The sequence below is a fragment of the Telmatherina bonti genome (genome assembly GCF_933228915.1).
Source record: "Telmatherina bonti genome assembly, contig: SUPER_12_unloc_1, whole genome shotgun sequence".
In the NCBI taxonomy this organism is placed as follows: domain Eukaryota; kingdom Metazoa; phylum Chordata; class Actinopteri; order Atheriniformes; family Telmatherinidae; genus Telmatherina; species Telmatherina bonti.
This window is the reverse complement of record NW_027634818.1, coordinates 206,378-226,093: the sequence shown is the minus strand read 5'-3', so window position 1 is coordinate 226,093 and position 19,716 is coordinate 206,378. Positions and strand designations below refer to the sequence as shown.

The 19,716-nt window shown below is 45.6% G+C and overlaps 1 protein-coding gene across 2 annotated transcripts in view; it reads right to left on the bottom strand.

Annotated features, from left to right (window-relative positions):
• Window positions 1–2,774: 2,774 nt before the first annotated feature.
• LOC306763742 (uncharacterized protein) overlaps window positions 2,775–19,716 on the bottom strand; it is a 111,534-nt gene continuing 94,592 nt past the window's right edge. The window contains exons 4-5 of one of the 2 annotated variants that reach the window (XM_079250637.1): window positions 3,595–3,763; window positions 2,775–3,150 (exon numbers count right to left, since the gene is read on the bottom strand). In XM_079250637.1, the coding sequence (XP_079106763.1) occupies window positions 3,131–3,150; window positions 3,595–3,763 (189 nt within the window). In that variant the 3' untranslated portion in view covers window positions 2,775–3,130. The remainder of the gene's footprint in view (window positions 3,151–3,594; window positions 3,764–19,716) is intronic. The other variant, XM_079250638.1, reaches the window with a different exon arrangement.

The window sequence follows — 19,716 nt, the reverse complement described above, 5'->3', positions numbered from 1 at the left end:
AACATTATCTAGTGTTATACGCATTAAAGCTGTTATTCTAGCAACACATTCATGGACCTGTGTTGGAGTAAAGCTTGGATGGGTGTTTCCTGTCAGGTTAACACATGGTGTTGGAGGAAATACTGCTGAAATAGACTTCTTAAATTTGTTAACAACACTATCTGACAAACATCGACTAGAATGAATTTTCTTCTCAGCCCTTGTGTAGTCAAGTAAAGTAAACTCAAAAGTTATTAAATGATCAGACAGAACAGGGTTATGAGGAAAAACTGTTAGTTGATACTTCTGATGCCACATGTCAGAAGAAGATCCAGAGTGTGACGATGAGAATGAGTCGGTCTGTGGACATTTTGGGAAAATCCAATTGGACTTAATATAGAGTTAAAGGCAATGGTTAAACTGTCCTGTTCATCATCAAGATGAATGTTAAAATCCCCCAGAACAATAACGTTATCAGTATTCAGCACTAAGTCTGATAAGAGGTCTGAGAAGTCAGTTAGGAACTGTGAGGAAGATCCAGGTGGACGGTAGACTACTACTAGGAGAAGTGGCTTCTCTCATTTCCATCTTGGGTGGGATAGACTAAGAGTCAGGTGTTCAAAGCTATTGGAACTATTTTTATGTTTAGGACTAATCAATAGTTCTGATTTAAAGATAGCTGCCAGACCTCCTCCTCGACCTGTAGTTCTGGGAACATGAACATTTAGACAATCTGGTGGAGTCGATTCATTAATACTAACATGATCCTCCTGCTGCAGCAGGTTTCCGTGAGACAGAATAGATCAATATGATGGGGGGGGGCAGATACCATCATTATGGGTTGTGGGGGGGCAGATACCATCATTATGGGTTTTGGGGAGGGCGGCGACATGTGAGACTACAACTCTGCTTCCTAGTCTCAGTCCTGAACAGTCATGGGTTTAACTGACTAATAAAATGATCCATGCTCCTAGAAATGAGAGCTGCTCCATCCACTGTGGGATGAATCCCGTCTCTCCTAATAAGACCAGGTTTTCCCCAGAAGCTTTTCCAGTTATCTATAAAGCCCACATTTTGTTCTGGGCACCACCTGGACAGCCAGCGGTTAAAGGATGACAAACGGCTAAACATTTCATCGCTGGTCAGGTCTGGCAGGGGTCCGGAGAAACTACGGAGTCTGACATGGTTTTAGCAAAGTCACACACTGAGGCAACGTTTACTTTGGTGATCTCTGATTGGTGTAACCGGGTGTCATTTACCCCAACATGAATAATAATCTGGAGTATTCTATGGAGCGCAATCTTACATTTCTCACAACTGAGTCTCCAATTATCAGAGTCGTTGGAGAAGAGTGTGACGGAGGCTTTACCCGAGGTGGTGGTGTTGATGTAGCGGGGCAGGCAGCGCGGCGGGTGGAGGTCCGTTTTGGAGCCAAGGTAAAGGACGGCACTGACCTGTGAGCCTAACTGCGGAGTTCCGGCACGGGGGCGGGGAAGCACCGTGGTACCGGTGAGCTTTAAACAAGCCTTGTAAATGTATGAGTATCCTACCTGGAGGCGAAGTGCAGCCTACCCACAGAAACAGATTCACAGCCAAACAGATGCTGGGAAGGTTTGATGGCCCAGCTCACCTGGCAGCCCAACGGCAACCACAGCTGACATTATTCTAAGCTTTTGTGACTGTCTTCACATTATAAAACAAAATGGTCCTCCTCCACAAGCCTCCGAAACAAAAAACAGATAAGAACAAGAACAATATACCTCATGAAAAGAAAAAGGGTTACAAACCAACTTAAATAAACAGTTACACGCTCTGGGACTCAAGTCCCAATAACTGACGGGGAAAGCCTTACGCTAACTCAGGGCCCCCTCCTAGAATTAGTGAATTCCTTGCCACAAGCTTCCCTCATCCCAGTTCGAGTAGATGCCTAACTGACATAGAGCAGTCACATTATTCTGGATGTATTATAACTTTAGCACAGTACAAAAATTAAATGGACTACACGCTAATTGTGCGTCCTGTTGTAGAAGCGAAGAGTACTTATTGTAGCTCCAGCAGATCTGACCGTGTTGCGCTGCAACTCCTGAAGCCTCTCGCGCACTCGTTTGACGGTGCCCTCATCATCACGCTGTTTGACGCGTTCTCATGGTGATGTACCGTCCATCTACCTCAAAGCCCCGACCCTGAAGATCACGGACGGCTTCTCTCAGGCTGTTGTAGGTCCGTGGGCTCGAGTCCCAGTGGACCCTTAACTTTGTATTGGGAGACTGAAATCGGATTCCTTTTCAAATCCTTGTAGACTTGATGCTTCTGTACCACCGCCGCCGTGTAGTCGTGGTCAGAGGCCAGAGATTTGTTCTGTATTGAGATTTACTTTTTCCACGCATTTTTCAGGACTGTCTCTTTGATTTGAAACTGAAGAAAGTTGACAACGATGGACCGGGGAGGCGCACCAGCTTAGGGAGTGGTGGGCTCGCTGTATTTGGACGTCTACTCCCTCATCAATAAGCTTTTCATTTCAGATTAAACTCTCAATAAACTGGATCATAGACTCTCCCTCCTCTCCCTCTGGGACTCCATAAATGCGCATATTTTTTCTTCTTGCTCTTGATTCCAAGCCTTTATTTTGTCAATAATTTTCTGCTGTTCTAAAAATGACATGTTGGCTGCAGAAGACCACGTTTCGCATGGTCTACTGCAGCCAACATGTCTCTAAACCCTGCAGGATCTCCTGGACCGGACTTGGACACCCCTCTCTTGCACCTTTCATGTGAGAAAATTACTTTTGAAGTCAGTTCTTCAAAGAGTTTTATTCATGTTAAATGTTGTTTAATACAGTCAGAGAAGTTACGTAGAGATGTGTCATATAGAACAGTTGCCAGCAGCTTCTCGGTTAAACTGCCAACCATTGTGGAGATGTTACACCTGGAGGCAGCTGAGGCTGCTTGGAGATTCCTGTCAGCACCGTTCCCAGCAATGTCCCTTTACAAACTGGAATTCTGTCTTTCATGACATTTAGGAGGAATTGGTTTTATATTTGGAATAAAGAAGATTTGCGAAGTCCGTCTCAGATCTCTGCTGAAATGGTTGGTATGTTACTGAGTTAATCATTAGTCCAGCAGTCTGTCCTCTTCTATTTCTTCTTCTGCTGTCACGCTGCCCGCTTCACTCCTGAAACACCAAGAAGAACGCAGAGTTCAGTGTCAGCTTCCGGACAGTTTGAATGGCTGCTGAAGACCTAACAACAAAACACACCACCCAGACAGAAAAGTGTTCAGAGGGGGGATGATGCACCGCAAAGGGCCTCAGGTTGGGACCCCCGCCTGAATGAGGAGGGGAGGCCTCCAGCAGGTGGGCTACAGACCAACCCCTGAACACCACATGTGACTTTCCAAACTGGAAAACAAAGTTTTATTTCATATTTGTTTATGTTTCTACTTTTCTCTACTGAAGAAAAGTTCAGTAGATGTAAATGCATGAAAAACCAGCCTGTATGGAACTTGCAGGATAACCTTTCCTTACTCTCAAAGTGTGAGGCTTCTTGCTTTTCTTCATTGATCTATTCTATTCTATTGTGATTTAGCAGATGGTTTTGTCCAAAGTGTAGAGCGTAACTGTGGAGATGGAGTGTAGGTCTGGATGAAGGAGTGAAGGTAGACAGGAGACTGAAGACGACCCGCTCCAGTAGTGTGGACATGAACGGCACCAGTGGGACCAGTCGGTAGTTTCCAACCTGGACTGGGTTGAGTGTGGGTTTCTTCAGCAGCGGGGTGACCCGAGCTTGCTGGAAGACAGAGGGAAAGACAGCGGATTCCAGAGAGGAGATGATAATATGGGTCACTGCAGATTGATTGGAGGTAAAATGCTCTGCAGGATGTCGGTAGGGACCGGATCCAGAGGACAGCTAATGGGAACAGATGTGGTTGAACACAGTCTCGGCACATTGGGCTGGGGGAACATTTTTCTTGTGGCGCTCTGAGAAGTACTGGCTGATTGGTTGGACATTTAAGGTGGGCGTGCTAAAGACAAGAAGGCAGGAAGCAGAAAGTTCCCGCTTCCACAGTTTGGCTGATGCAGGTAAAATGGATTGTTTTAATAAAACAGCTGATCATGATGCTGAGAAAATACAAACATTTTTACAACATGTGGCATTCAGGACATGGACCCAGCCAGATACACTCAATCAGAGCCAGGACCAAATATTTCTGATCAAGTCCAAAAGGACTTTTTCACTGCTAACCCTAACCCTAACCTGTTTATTCCTGCTAAATTCTATTCTGTTTTATTGTTTCTATGTAATATATCCAAATGTAAACTGTGGGCTGAAATGTGTTATTTCTACTCTGCGTGTGTGCTATACACAACTGTTTTTGTTAAACTTGTATGTTTAACATCATGCGGGATCTACAGAAATTGATCAGTAAGTGGGTCAGGAGATGTGGGAATTGAACCTGTCAGCCTGTATTAAGTAGCTGCTTCACCAGCTGAACTAAACCCCTACATGAACATTCAGCTCCAATAAAACTGATTGTCTTTTTCCGTCTGGTATTTTAGGTCCTCCTGTGCAACTGGTTTAGAGACCATGCTGCTCTGCTCTGTTGCCTCCACTATCAAAAGGTTTCCACAGAAACAGCTGTTAAACTTTCCATCTCCGAACCAGTTTCACCCAACAGCAGCTAGCTGCAGTTAGCTTCAGGGTAAACTCCCTTTACTTCACCCAACAGCAGCTAGCTGCAGTTAGCTTCAGGGTAAACTCCCTTTACTTCACCCAACAGCAGCTAGCTGCAGTTAGCTTCAGGGTAAACTCCCTTTACTTCACCCAACAGCAGCTAGCTGCAGTTAGCTTCAGGGTAAACTCCCTTTACTTCACCCAACAGCAGCTAGCTGCAGATAGCTTCATGGTAAACTCCCTTTATTTCACCCAACAGCAGCTAGCTGCAGATAGCTTCAGGGTAAACTCCCTTTACTTCACCCAACAGCAGCTAGCTGCAGTTAGCTTCAGGGTAAACTCCCTTTACTTCACCCAACAGCAGCTAGCTGCAGATAGCTTCAGGATAAACTCCCTTCACAGCGGCCACGAAGCAGACACAGGTCTCTGCTGGAACTAGTAAAGCTGTGTGGCATTTATGTCTAAAGCTTTTAGCAAAACATTCACTGCTAAACTGGAAGTTTCTCACAGCTAACTTCATCTGCTGGCGACGCAGCTAATGTGCTGTGTCTCCCTCATCTAGCTAGACCATTCTTAAAGAGGTCAAGCTGTTCTTTTTTACAAAGTTCAGTATACAACACAACATGTGTGCATTGACAACTAACTGGCCAGATCACTTTCTCAGCAATCAAGTTTTGGCCCACGGGTCACCAGTTAGCGACCGAGGGTGTAGATACATGGAGCATCCACCTGTATATACATGCTGTCTGCATTAAGAACGATGTATTACTGTAAAATCCACCAACAGGATGAAGGAAGCTATGATGAGGTCATGCTGTGCTGCTACATACTGCTTCTAGAACTCCCTGTACACACACTGCAGGAGGGATTTTAGCCTTTCTGTAGTTTTTCCCAGGCGTACACACACTGCAGGAGGGATTTAGGTCTTTCTGTAGTTTTCCCCCAGGTGTACACACACTGCAGGAGGGATTTTAGCCTTTCTGTAGTTTTTCCCAGGCGTACACACACTGCAGGAGGGATTTAGGTCTTTCTGTAGTTTTTCCCCAGGTGTACACACACTGCAGGAGGGATTTTAGCCTTTCTGTAGTTTTTCCCAGGCGTACACACACTGCAGGAGGGATTTAGGTCTTTCTGTAGTTTTTCCCCAGGTGTACACACACTGCAGGAGGGATTTTAGCCTTTCTGTAGTTTTTCCCAGGCGTACACACACTGCAGGAGGGATTTAGGTCTTTCTGTAGTTTTTCCCCAGGTGTACACACACTGCAGGAGGGATTTAGGTCTTTCTGTAGTTTTTCCCAGGCGTACACACACTGCAGGAGGGATTTAGGTCTTTCTGTAGTTTTTCCCCAGGTGTACACACACTGCAGGAGGGATTTAGGTCTTTCTGTAGTTTTTCCCAGGCGTACACACACTGCAGGAGGGATTTAGGTCTTTCTGTAGTTTTTCCCCAGGTGTACACACACTGCAGGAGGGATTTAGGTCTTTCTGTAGTTTTTCCCCAGGTGTACACACACTGCAGGAGGGATTTAGGTCTTTCTGTAGTTTTTCCCCAGGTGTACACACACTGCAGGAGGGATTTAGGTCTTTCTGTAGTTTTTCCCCAGGTGTACACACACTGCAGGAGGGATTTAGGTCTTTCTGTAGTTTTTCCCCAGGTGTACACACACTGCAGGAGGGATTTAGGTCTTTCTGTAGTTTTTCCCAGGTGTACACACACTGCAGGAGGGATTTAGGTCTTTCTGTAGTTTTTCCCCAGGTGTACACACACTGCAGGAGGGATTTAGGTCTTTCTGTAGTTTTTCCCAGGCGTACACACACTGCAGGAGGGATTTAGGTCTTTCTGTAGTTTTTCCCAGGCGTACACACACTGCAGGAGGGATTTAGGTCTTTCTGTAGTTTTTCCCCAGGTGTACACACACTGCAGGAGGGATTTAGGTCTTTCTGTAGTTTTTCCCCAGGTGTACACACACTGCAGGAGGGATTTAGGTCTTTCTGTAGTTTTTCCCCAGGTGTACACACACTGCAGGAGGGATTTAGGTCTTTCTGTAGTTTTTCCCCAGGTGTACACACACTGCAGGAGGGATTTTGGCCTTTCTGTAGTTTGTAACGTGTTACCTCAACAACGAAGGGTGAAATAAATTACAGGCCATCCCGAACCAAAGCTTCATCTTCCTTCGAGTTTTCCTTGCTTTTGCTCTGATGTAGAAGAATGTGTCATCTTTATAGAGAAATTTCCTGTTGTTGAAGCAGCAAGTGATAAAAATCTGGATCTCCACCAGAGAACATTGTTTCAGGAGATGTTTGATGCTTCTATTTGTTTGGGTTTGTTGTCACATCAGCTGTTGTAGGCCTGGTTGGCTTCAGGAAGCAGAACCTCCCATCTGCATCTCTTCAGCAGACAGTAATGTCCATCTTTTGGACAGAGGAGAGATGGTTTGTTCAACTTTAAACATTCTGAACAGAGGAGGTGGTCTCAGGTATCGCCTTCTCAGCTCCAACTATCTACACAGTGAAGCTGCTGGCCAAAAGCGTTTTGTTCCAACAGGGGAACGACCAATCAGGGAAGTATGTGACTGGTCCTTTAATCCTGGAACTCTCCACCAACTGGTTTGACCTGAAAAAGACTCGATGATGATGATGATGACGATGACAAAGCTGGAACCAAGAAGGAGTCCACCTGGCTTTAGAAAAGCAAACCTGAAGATGAATCGCTGCGGTTTGAATCAAGCTGAACAGATTGGGTGAAACTGTGTCTTAGTCAATACAAGACACATGTCCTCCCACCAGCTGCTGCTGTCTGACAGACGGGGGATGACTGTGTTTTTCCCTCCCTGTGTTGGAGCAGATGGCCGGGAGCGTCGGAGTGGGGGAATGTGTCGGACAGACTGCTGGGAATGTGTGTGTGTGCGCTTTCAGTTCGCGTGCCTTCCCGCTGCCCTCTGCCCTTCATGGCGCCAGCTCCACTTCCCCTCCACTCTAAACATCTGGTGTCTACCGCATTCAGCGCGCACACACACACACACACACACACACACACACACACACACACACACAGGCAGCAGGAAAACACTGCTGAACAGAAAATATTTCCTCCCAAACTTTCATCCACATGTGCTGCGTCCTGCTGCAGACTGCCAGATCCAGCTCATATCAGGACTAAAATCCAGCCATAACGTACACTAACCGTTCCTGGTTAGCATCATTAGTTATCTGGGTTTTTTTTCCCTTTATTTTCAACTTTATTTTTTCTTTTATTTTCAACAGCTTGAGGCAACAGAGGTTTACTGAAACATAAATGTAAATGAGTTAAGACATGCAGACGTGATGTTTTCATGCAGACGTTTTGTCTCCACGCAGAGGTGATGTTTCAACGCAGACATAATATTTCCACGCAGACATGTTTCCATGCAGACGTGATGTTTCCACGCAGACGTGATGTTTCCATGCAGACGTGATGTTTCCACGCAGACATAATATTTCAACGCAGACATGATGTTTCCCCGGTGACGTCATGTTTCCACGCAGACGTGATGTTTCCACGGTGACGTGATGTTTCCACGTAGATGTGATATTTCCACGCAGACATGTTGTTTCCACGCAGACGTAATATTTCCACGCAGACGTGATGTTTCCACGCAGACGTAATATTTCCACGCAGACGTGATGTTTCCACACAGACGTGATGTTTCCACGCAGACATGTTGTTTCCACGCAGCCGTAATATTTCCACGCAGACGTGATGTTTCCACGCAGACGTAATATTTCCACACAGACGTGATGTTTCCACGCAGACGTGATGTTTCCACACAGACGTGATGTTTCCACGCAGACATGTTGTTTCCACGCAGACGTAATATTTCCACGCAGACGTGATGTTTCCACGCAGACGTAATATTTCCACGCAGACGTGATGTTTCCACACAGACGTGATGTTTCCACGCAGACATGTTGTTTCCACGCAGCCGTAATATTTCCACGCAGACGTGATGTTTCCACGCAGACGTAATATTTCCACACAGACGTGATGTTTCCACACAGACGTGATGTTTCCACGCAGACGTGATGTTTCCACGCAGACGTGATATTTCCACGCAGACGTAATATTTCCACGCAGACGTGATGTTTCCACGCAAACGTAATATTTCCACACAAACGTAATGTTTCCACGCAGACGTGATGTTTCCACGCAGACGTAATATTTCCACGCAGACGTGATGTTTTCATGTAGATGTGATGTTTCCACGCAGACGTGATGTTTCCACGCAGACGTAATATTTCCACGCAGACGTGATGTTTTCATGTAGACGTGATGTTTCCACGCAGACGTAATATTTCAACGCAGACATGATGTTTCTCCGGTGACGTCATATTTCCACGAAGACGTGATGTTTCCACGGTGACGTGATGTTTCCACGCAGACGTGATGTTTCCAGACAGACCTGATATTTCCACGCAGACGTGATGTTTCCACGCAGACATGATGTTTCCACGCAGACGTAATATTTCCACGCAGACGTGATGTTTCCACGCAGACATGATGTTTCCATACAGACGTGATATTTCCACGCAGACGTGATGTTTCCACGCAGACGTAATATTTCCACGCAGACGTGATGTTTCCACGCAGACATAATATTTCCACGCAGACGTGATGTTTTCATGGAGACGTGATGTTTCCACGCAGACGTGATGTTTCCACACAGACGTGATGTTTCCACGCAGACGTGATGTTTCCACACAGACGTGATGTTTCCACGCAGACGTGATGTTTCCACGCAGACGTGATGTTTTCATGTAGACGTAATATTTCCACGCAGACGTGATATTTTCATGTAGACATGATGTTTTCATGTAGACGTGATGTTTCCACGCAGACGTAATATTTCCACGTAGACGTGATGTTTGCACGCAGACGTGATGTTTTCATGTAGACGTGATATTTCCACACAGACGTAATATTTCCACGTAGACGTGATATTTGCACGCAGACGTGATGTTTCCATGCAGACGTGATGTTTCCACGCAAACGTGATGTTTCCACACAGACGTGATGTTTCCACGTAGACGTGAAATTTCCACGCAGACATGTTTCCATGCAGACGTGATGTTTCCACGCAGACGTGATGTTTCCACACAGACGTAATATTTTCACGCAGACGTGATGTTTTCATGTAGATGTGATGTTTCCACGCAGACGTGATGTTTCCACGCAAACGTAATATTTCCACACAGACATAATATTTCCACGCAGACATGTTTCCACGCAGACATAATATTTCCACGCAGACGTGATGTTTCGCAGACATGATCTTTCCACGCAGACGTAAAATTTCCACGCAGACGTGATGTTTCCACACAGACGTGATGTTTCCACGCAGACGTGATGTTTCCACGCAGACGTAATATTTCCACACAGACGTGATGTTTCCACGCAGACATGTTGTTTCCACGCAGACGTAATATTTCCACGCAGACGTGATGTTTCCACGCAGACGTAATATTTCCACGCAGACGTGATGTTTCCACACAGACGTGATGTTTCCACGCAGACATGTTGTTTCCACGCAGCCGTAATATTTCCACGCAGACGTGATGTTTCCACGCAGACGTGATGTTTCCACGCAGACGTGATGTTTCCACGCAAACGTAATATTTACACGCAGACGTGATGTTTCCACGCAGACGTAATATTTCCACACAAACGTAATGTTTCCACGCAGACGTGATGTTTCCACGCAGACGTAATATTTCCACGCAGACGTGATGTTTTCATGTAGATGTGATGTTTCCACGCAGACGTGATGTTTCCACGCAGACGTAATATTTCCACGCAGACGTGATGTTTCCACGCAGACGTGATATTTCAACGCAGACATGATGTTTCTCCGGTGACGTCATATTTCCACGAAGACGTGATGTTTCCACGGTGACGTGATGTTTGCACGCAGACGTGATGTTTTCATGTAGACGTGATATTTCCACACAGACGTAATATTTCCACGTAGACGTGATATTTCCACGCAGACATGTTTCCATGCAGACGTGATGTTTCCACGCAGACGTGATGTTTCCACACAGACGTAATATTTTAACGCAGACGTGATGTTTTCATGTAGATGTGATGTTTCCACGCAGACGTGATGTTTCCACGCAGACGTGATGTTTCCACGCAGACGTAATATTTCCACGCAGACGTGATGTTTCCACGCAGACGTAATATTTCCACGCAGACGTGATGTTTCCACACAGACGTGATGTTTCCACGCAGACATGTTGTTTCCACGCAGCCGTAATATTTCCACGCAGACGTGATGTTTCCACGCAGACGTAATATTTCCACACAGACGTGATGTTTCCACACAGACGTGATGTTTCCACGCAGACGTGATGTTTCCACGCAGACGTGATATTTCCACGCAGACGTAATATTTCCACGCAGACGTGATGTTTCCACGCAAACGTAATATTTCCACACAAACGTAATGTTTCCACGCAGACGTGATGTTTCCACGCAGACGTAATATTTCCACGCAGACGTGATGTTTTCATGTAGATGTGATGTTTCCACGCAAACGTGATGTTTCCACGCAGACGTAATATTTCCACGCAGACGTGATATTTTAACGCAGACGTGATGTTTTCATGTAGATGTGATGTTTCCACGCAGACGTGATGTTTCCACGCAGACGTGATGTTTCCACGCAGACGTAATATTTCCACGTAGACGTGATATTTCCACGCAGACATGTTTCCATGCAGACGTGATGTTTCCACGCAGACGTGATGTTTCCACACAGACGTAATATTTTAACGCAGACGTGATGTTTTCATGTAGATGTGATGTTTCCACGCAGACGTGATGTTTCCACGCAGACGTGATGTTTCCACGCAGACGTAATATTTCCACGCAGACGTGATGTTTCCACGCAGACGTGATGTTTCCACGCAGACGTGATATTTCCACGCAGACATGTTTCCATGCAGACGTGATGTTTCCACACAGACGTAATATTTTCACGCAGACGTGATGTTTTCATGTAGATGTGATGTTTCCACGCAGACGTGATGTTTCCACGCAGACGTAATATTTCCACGCAGACGTGATGTTTTCATGTAGACGTGATGTTTCCACGCAGACGTAATATTTCCACGCAGACGTGATGTTTCCACGCAGACGTGATATTTCAACGCAGACATGATGTTTCTCCGGTGACGTCATATTTCCACGAAGACGTGATGTTTCCACGGTGACGTGATGTTTCCACGCAGACGTGATGTTTCCAGACAGACGTGATATTTCCACGCAGACGTGATGTTTCCACGCAGACGTAATATTTCCACGCAGACGTGATGTTTCCACGCAGACATAATATTTCCACGCAGACGTGATGTTTTCATGGAGACGTGATGTTTCCACGCAGACGTAATATTTCCACACAGACATAATATTTCCACGCAGACGTGATGTTTCCACGCAAACGTAATATTTCCACACAGACGTAATATTTCCACGCAGACGTGATATTTTCATGTAGACATGATGTTTTCATGTAGACGTGATGTTTCCACGCAGACGTAATATTTCCACGTAGACGTGATGTTTGCACGCAGACGTGATGTTTTCATGTAGACGTGATATTTCCACACAGACGTAATATTTCCACGTAGACGTGATATTTGCACGCAGACGTGATGTTTCCATGCAGACGTGATGTTTCCACGCAAACGTGATGTTTCCACACAGACGTGATGTTTCCACGTAGACGTGATATTTCCACGCAGACATGTTTCCATGCAGACGTGATGTTTCCACGCAGACGTGATGTTTCCACACAGACGTAATATTTTCACGCAGACGTGATGTTTTCATGTAGATGTGATGTTTCCACGCAGACGTGATGTTTCCACGCAGACGTAATATTTCCACGCAGACGTGATGTTTTCATGTAGACGTGATGTTTCCACGCAGACGTAATATTTCCACGCAGACGTGATGTTTCCACGCAGACGTGATATTTCAACGCAGACATGATGTTTCTCCGGTGACGTCATATTTCCACGAAGACGTGATGTTTCCACGGTGACGTGATGTTTCCACGCAGACGTGATGTTTCCAGACAGACCTGATATTTCCACGCAGACGTGATGTTTCCACGCAGACATGATGTTTCCACGCAGACGTAATATTTCCACGCAGACGTGATGTTTCCACGCAGACATGATGTTTCCACGCAGACGTAATATTTCCACGCAGACGTGATGTTTCCACGCAGACATGATGTTTCCACGCAGACGTGATATTTCCACGCAGACGTGATGTTTCCACGCAGACGTAATATTTCCACGCAGACGTGATGTTTCCACGCAGACATAATATTTCCACGCAGACGTGATGTTTTCATGGAGACGTGATGTTTCCACGCAGACGTGATGTTTCCACACAGACGTGATGTTTCCACGCAGACGTGATGTTTCCACGCAGACGTGATGTTTTCATGTAGACGTAATATTTCCACACAGACGTAATATTTCCACGCAGACGTGATGTTTTCATGTAGATGTGATGTTTCCACGCAGACGTGATGTTTCCACGCAAACGTAATATTTCCACACAGACATAATATTTCCACGCAGACGTGATGTTTCCACACAGACGTAATATTTCCACACAGACGTGATGTTTCCACGCAGACATGATGTTTCCACGCAGACGTAATATTTCCACGCAGACGTGATGTTTCCACGCAGACATAATATTTCCACGCAGACGTGATGTTTTCATGGAGACGTGATGTTTCCACGCAGACGTAATATTTCCACACAGACATAATATTTCCACGCAGACGTGATGTTTCCACGCAAACGTAATATTTCCACACAGACGTAATATTTCCACGCAGACGTGATGTTTTCATGTAGACGTGATATTTCCACACAGACGTAATATTTCCACGTAGACGTGATATTTGCACGCAGACGTGATGTTTCCATGCAGACGTGATGTTTCCACGCAAACGTGATGTTTCCACACAGACGTGATGTTTCCACGTAGACGTGATATTTCCACGCAGACATGTTTCCATGCAGACGTGATGTTTCCACGCAGACGTGATGTTTCCACACAGACGTAATATTTTCACGCAGACGTGATGTTTTCATGTAGATGTGATGTTTCCACGCAGACGTGATGTTTCCACGCAGACGTAATATTTCCACGCAGACGTGATGTTTTCATGTAGACGTGATGTTTCCACGCAGACGTAATATTTCCACGCAGACGTGATGTTTCCACGCAGACGTGATATTTCAACGCAGACATGATGTTTATCCGGTGACGTCATATTTCCACGAAGACGTGATGTTTCCACGGTGACGTGATGTTTCCACGCAGACGTGATGTTTCCAGACAGACCTGATATTTCCACGCAGACGTGATGTTTCCACGCAGACATGATGTTTCCACGCAGACGTAATATTTCCACGCAGACGTGATGTTTCCACGCAGACATGATGTTTCCACGCAGACGTAATATTTCCACGCAGACGTGATGTTTCCACGCAGACATGATGTTTCCACGCAGACGTGATATTTCCACGCAGACGTGATGTTTCCACGCAGACGTAATATTTCCACGCAGACGTGATGTTTCCACGCAGACATAATATTTCCACGCAGACGTGATGTTTTCATGGAGACGTGATGTTTCCACGCAGACGTGATGTTTCCACACAGACGTGATGTTTCCACGCAGACGTGATGTTTCCACACAGACGTGATGTTTCCACGCAGACGTGATGTTTCCACGCAGACGTGATGTTTTCATGTAGACGTAATATTTCCACACAGACGTAATATTTCCACGCAGACGTGATGTTTTCATGTAGATGTGATGTTTCCACGCAGACGTGATGTTTCCACGCAAACGTAATATTTCCACACAGACATAATATTTCCACGCAGACGTGATGTTTCCACACAGACGTAATATTTCCACGCAAACGTGATGTTTCCACGCAGACATGATGTTTCCACGCAGACGTAATATTTCCACGCAGACGTGATGTTTCCACGCAGACATGATGTTTCCATACAGACGTGATATTTCCACGCAGACGTGATGTTTCCACGCAGACGTAATATTTCCACGCAGACGTGATGTTTCCACGCAGACATAATATTTCCACGCAGACGTGATGTTTTCATGGAGACGTGATGTTTCCACGCAGACGTGATGTTTCCACACAGACGTGATGTTTCCACGCAGACGTGATGTTTCCACACAGACGTGATGTTTCCACGCAGACGTGATGTTTCCACGCAGACGTGATGTTTTCATGTAGACGTAATATTTCCACACAGACGTAATATTTCCACGCAGACGTGATGTTTTCATGTAGATGTGATGTTTCCACGCAGACGTGATGTTTCCACGCAAACGTAATATTTCCACACAGACATATTTCCACGCAGACGTGATGTTTCCACGCAAACGTAATATTTCCACACAGACGTAATATTTCCACGCAGACGTGATATTTTCATGTAGACATGATGTTTTCATGTAGACGTGATGTTTCCACGCAGACGTAATATTTCCACGTAGACGTGATGTTTGCACGCAGACGTGATGTTTTCATGTAGACGTGATATTTCCACACAGACGTAATATTTCCACGTAGACGTGATATTTGCACGCAGACGTGATGTTTCCAGACAGACCTGATATTTCCACGCAGACGTGATGTTTCCACGCAGACATGATGTTTCCACGCAGACGTAATATTTCCACGCAGACGTGATGTTTCCACACAGACGTGATGTTTCCACGCAGACATGTTGTTTCCACGCAGCCGTAATATTTCCACGCAGACGTGATGTTTCCACGCAGACGTAATATTTCCACACAGACGTGATGTTTCCACGCAGACGTGATGTTTCCACGCAGACGTGATGTTTCCACGCAAACGTAATATTTACACGCAGACGTGATGTTTCCACGCAAACGTAATATTTCCACACAAACGTAATGTTTCCACGCAGACGTGATGTTTCCACGCAGACGTAATATTTCCACGCAGACGTGATGTTTTCATGTAGATGTGATGTTTCCACGCAGACGTGATGTTTCCACGCAGACGTAATATTTCCACGCAGACGTGATGTTTCCAAGCAGACGTGATATTTCAACGCAGACATGATGTTTCTCCGGTGACGTCATATTTCCACGAAGACGTGATGTTTCCACGGTGACGTGATGTTTGCACGCAGACGTGATGTTTTCATGTAGACGTGATATTTCCACACAGACGTAATATTTCCACGTAGACGTGATATTTCCACGCAGACATGTTTCCATGCAGACGTGATGTTTCCACGCAGACGTGATGTTTCCACACAGACGTAATATTTTAACGCAGACGTGATGTTTTCATGTAGATGTGATGTTTCCACGCAGACGTGATGTTTCCACGCAGACGTGATGTTTCCACGCAGACGTAATATTTCCACGCAGACGTGATGTTTCCACGCAGACGTGATGTTTCCACGCAGACGTGATATTTCCACGCAGACATGTTTCCATGCAGACGTGATGTTTCCACACAGACGTAATATTTTCACGCAGACGTGATGTTTTCATGTAGATGTGATGTTTCCACGCAGACGTGATGTTTCCACGCAGACGTAATATTTCCACGCAGACGTGATGTTTTCATGTAGACGTGATGTTTCCACGCAGACGTAATATTTCCACGCAGACGTGATGTTTCCACGCAGACGTAATATTTCCACGCAGACGTGATGTTTCCACGCAGACGTGATATTTCAACGCAGACATGATGTTTCTCCGGTGACGTCATATTTCCACGAAGACGTGATGTTTCCACGGTGACGTGATGTTTCCACGCAGACGTGATGTTTCCAGACAGACGTGATATTTCCACGCAGACGTGATGTTTCCACGCAGACGTAATATTTCCACGCAGACGTGATGTTTCCACGCAGACATAATATTTCCACGCAGACGTGATGTTTTCATGGAGACGTGATGTTTCCACGCAGACGTAATATTTCCACACAGACATAATATTTCCACGCAGACGTGATGTTTCCACGCAAACGTAATATTTCCACACAGACGTAATATTTCCACGCAGACGTGATATTTTCATGTAGACATGATGTTTTCATGTAGACGTGATGTTTCCACGCAGACGTAATATTTCCACGTAGACGTGATGTTTGCACGCAGACGTGATGTTTTCATGTAGACGTGATATTTCCACACAGACGTAATATTTCCACGTAGACGTGATATTTGCACGCAGACGTGATGTTTCCATGCAGACGTGATGTTTCCACGCAAACGTGATGTTTCCACACAGACGTGATGTTTCCACGTAGACGTGATATTTCCACGCAGACATGTTTCCATGCAGACGTGATGTTTCCACGCAGACGTGATGTTTCCACACAGGTGTAATATTTTCACGCAGACGTGATGTTTTCATGTAGATGTGATGTTTCCACGCAGACGTGATGTTTCCACGCAGACGTAATATTTCCACGCAGACGTGATGTTTTCATGTAGACGTGATGTTTCCACGCAGACGTAATATTTCCACGCAGACGTGATGTTTCCACGCAGACGTGATATTTCAACGCAGACATGATGTTTCTCCGGTGACGTCATATTTCCACGAAGACGTGATGTTTCCACGGTGACGTGATGTTTCCACGCAGACGTGATGTTTCCAGACAGACCTGATATTTCCACGCAGACGTGATGTTTCCACGCAGACATGATGTTTCCACGCAGACGTAATATTTCCACGCAGACGTGATGTTTCCACGCAGACATGATGTTTCCACGCAGACGTAATATTTCCACGCAGACGTGATGTTTCCACGCAGACATGATGTTTCCACGCAGACGTGATATTTCCACGCAGACGTGATGTTTCCACGCAGACGTAATATTTCCACGCAGACGTGATGTTTCCACGGTGACGTGATGTTTCCACGTAGATGTGATATTTCCACGCAGACGTGATGTTTCCACACAGACGTGATGTTTCCACGCAGACATGTTGTTTCCACGCAGACGTAATATTTCCACGCAGACGTGATGTTTCCACGCAGACGTAATATTTCCACACAGACGTGATGTTTCCACGCAGACGTGATGTTTCCACGCAGACGTGATGTTTCCATTCAGATGTGATGTTTCCACGCAGACGTGATGTTTCCACGCAAACGTAATATTTCCACACAAACGTAATGTTTCCACGCAGACGTGATGTTTCCACGCAGACGTGATGTTTTCATGTAGATGTGATGTTTCCACGCAGACGTGATGTTTCCACGCAGACGTAATATTTCCACGCAGACGTGATGTTTTCATGTAGACGTGATGTTTCCACGCAGACGTGATGTTTCCACGCAGACGTAATATTTCCACGCAGACGTAATATTTCCACGCAGACGTGATATTTTCATGTAGACATGATGTTTTCATGTAGACGTGATGTTTCCACGCAGACGTAATATTTCCACGTAGACGTGATGTTTGCACGCAGACGTGATGTTTTCATGTAGACGTGATATTTCCACACAGACGTAATATTTCCACGTAGACGTGATATTTGCACGCAGACGTGATGTTTCCATGCAGACGTGATGTTTCCACGCAAACGTGATGTTTCCACACAGACGTGATGTTTCCACGTAGACGTGATATTTCCACGCAGACATGTTTCCATGCAGACGTGATGTTTCCACGCAGACGTGATGTTTCCACACAGACGTAATATTTTCACGCAGACGTGATGTTTTCATGTAGATGTGATGTTTCCACGCAGACGTGATGTTTCGCAGACATGATCTTTCCACGCAGACGTAAAATTTCCACGCAGACGTGATGTTTCCACACAGACGTGATGTTTCCACGGTGACGTGATGTTTCCACGTAGATGTGATATTTCCACGCAGACGTGATGTTTCCACACAGACGTAATATTTCCACGCAGACATGATCTTTCCACGCAGACGTAAAATTTCCACGCAGACGTGATGTTTCCACACAGACGTGATGTTTCCACGGTGACGTGATGTTTCCACGTAGATGTGATATTTCCACGCAGACGTGATGTTTCCACACAGACGTAATATTTCCACGCAGACGTGATGTTTCCACGCAGACGTAATATTTCCACACAGACGTGATGTTTCCACGCAGACGTGATGTTTCCACGCAGACGTGATATTTCCACGCAGACGTAATATTTCCACGCAGACGTGATGTTTCCACGCAGACATAATATTTCCACGCAGACGTGATGTTTTCATGGAGACGTGATGTTTCCACGCAGACGTGATGTTTCCACACAGACGTGATGTTTCCACGCAGACGTGATGTTTCCACACAGACGTGATGTTTCCACGCAGACGTAATATTTCCACGCAGACGTGATGTTTCCACGCAGACGTGATATTTCAACGCAGACATGATGTTTATCCGGTGACGTCATATTTCCACGAAGACGTGATGTTTCCACGGTGACGTGATGTTTCCACGCAGACGTGATGTTTCCAGACAGACCTGATATTTCCACGCAGACGTGATGTTTCCACGCAGACATGATGTTTCCACGCAGACGTAATATTTCCACGCAGACGTGATGTTTCCACGCAGACATGATGTTTCCACGCAGACGTAATATTTCCACGCAGACGTGATGTTTCCACGCAGACATGATGTTTCCACGCAGACGTGATATTTCCACGCAGACGTGATGTTTCCACGCAGACGTAATATTTCCACGCAGACGTGATGTTTCCACGCAGACATAATATTTCCACGCAGACGTGATGTTTTCATGGAGACGTGATGTTTCCACGCAGACGTGATGTTTCCACACAGACGTGATGTTTCCACGCAGACGTGATGTTTCCACACAGACGTGATGTTTCCACGCAGACGTGATGTTTCCACGCAGACGTGATGTTTTCATGTAGACGTAATATTTCCACACAGACGTAATATTTCCACGCAGACGTGATGTTTTCA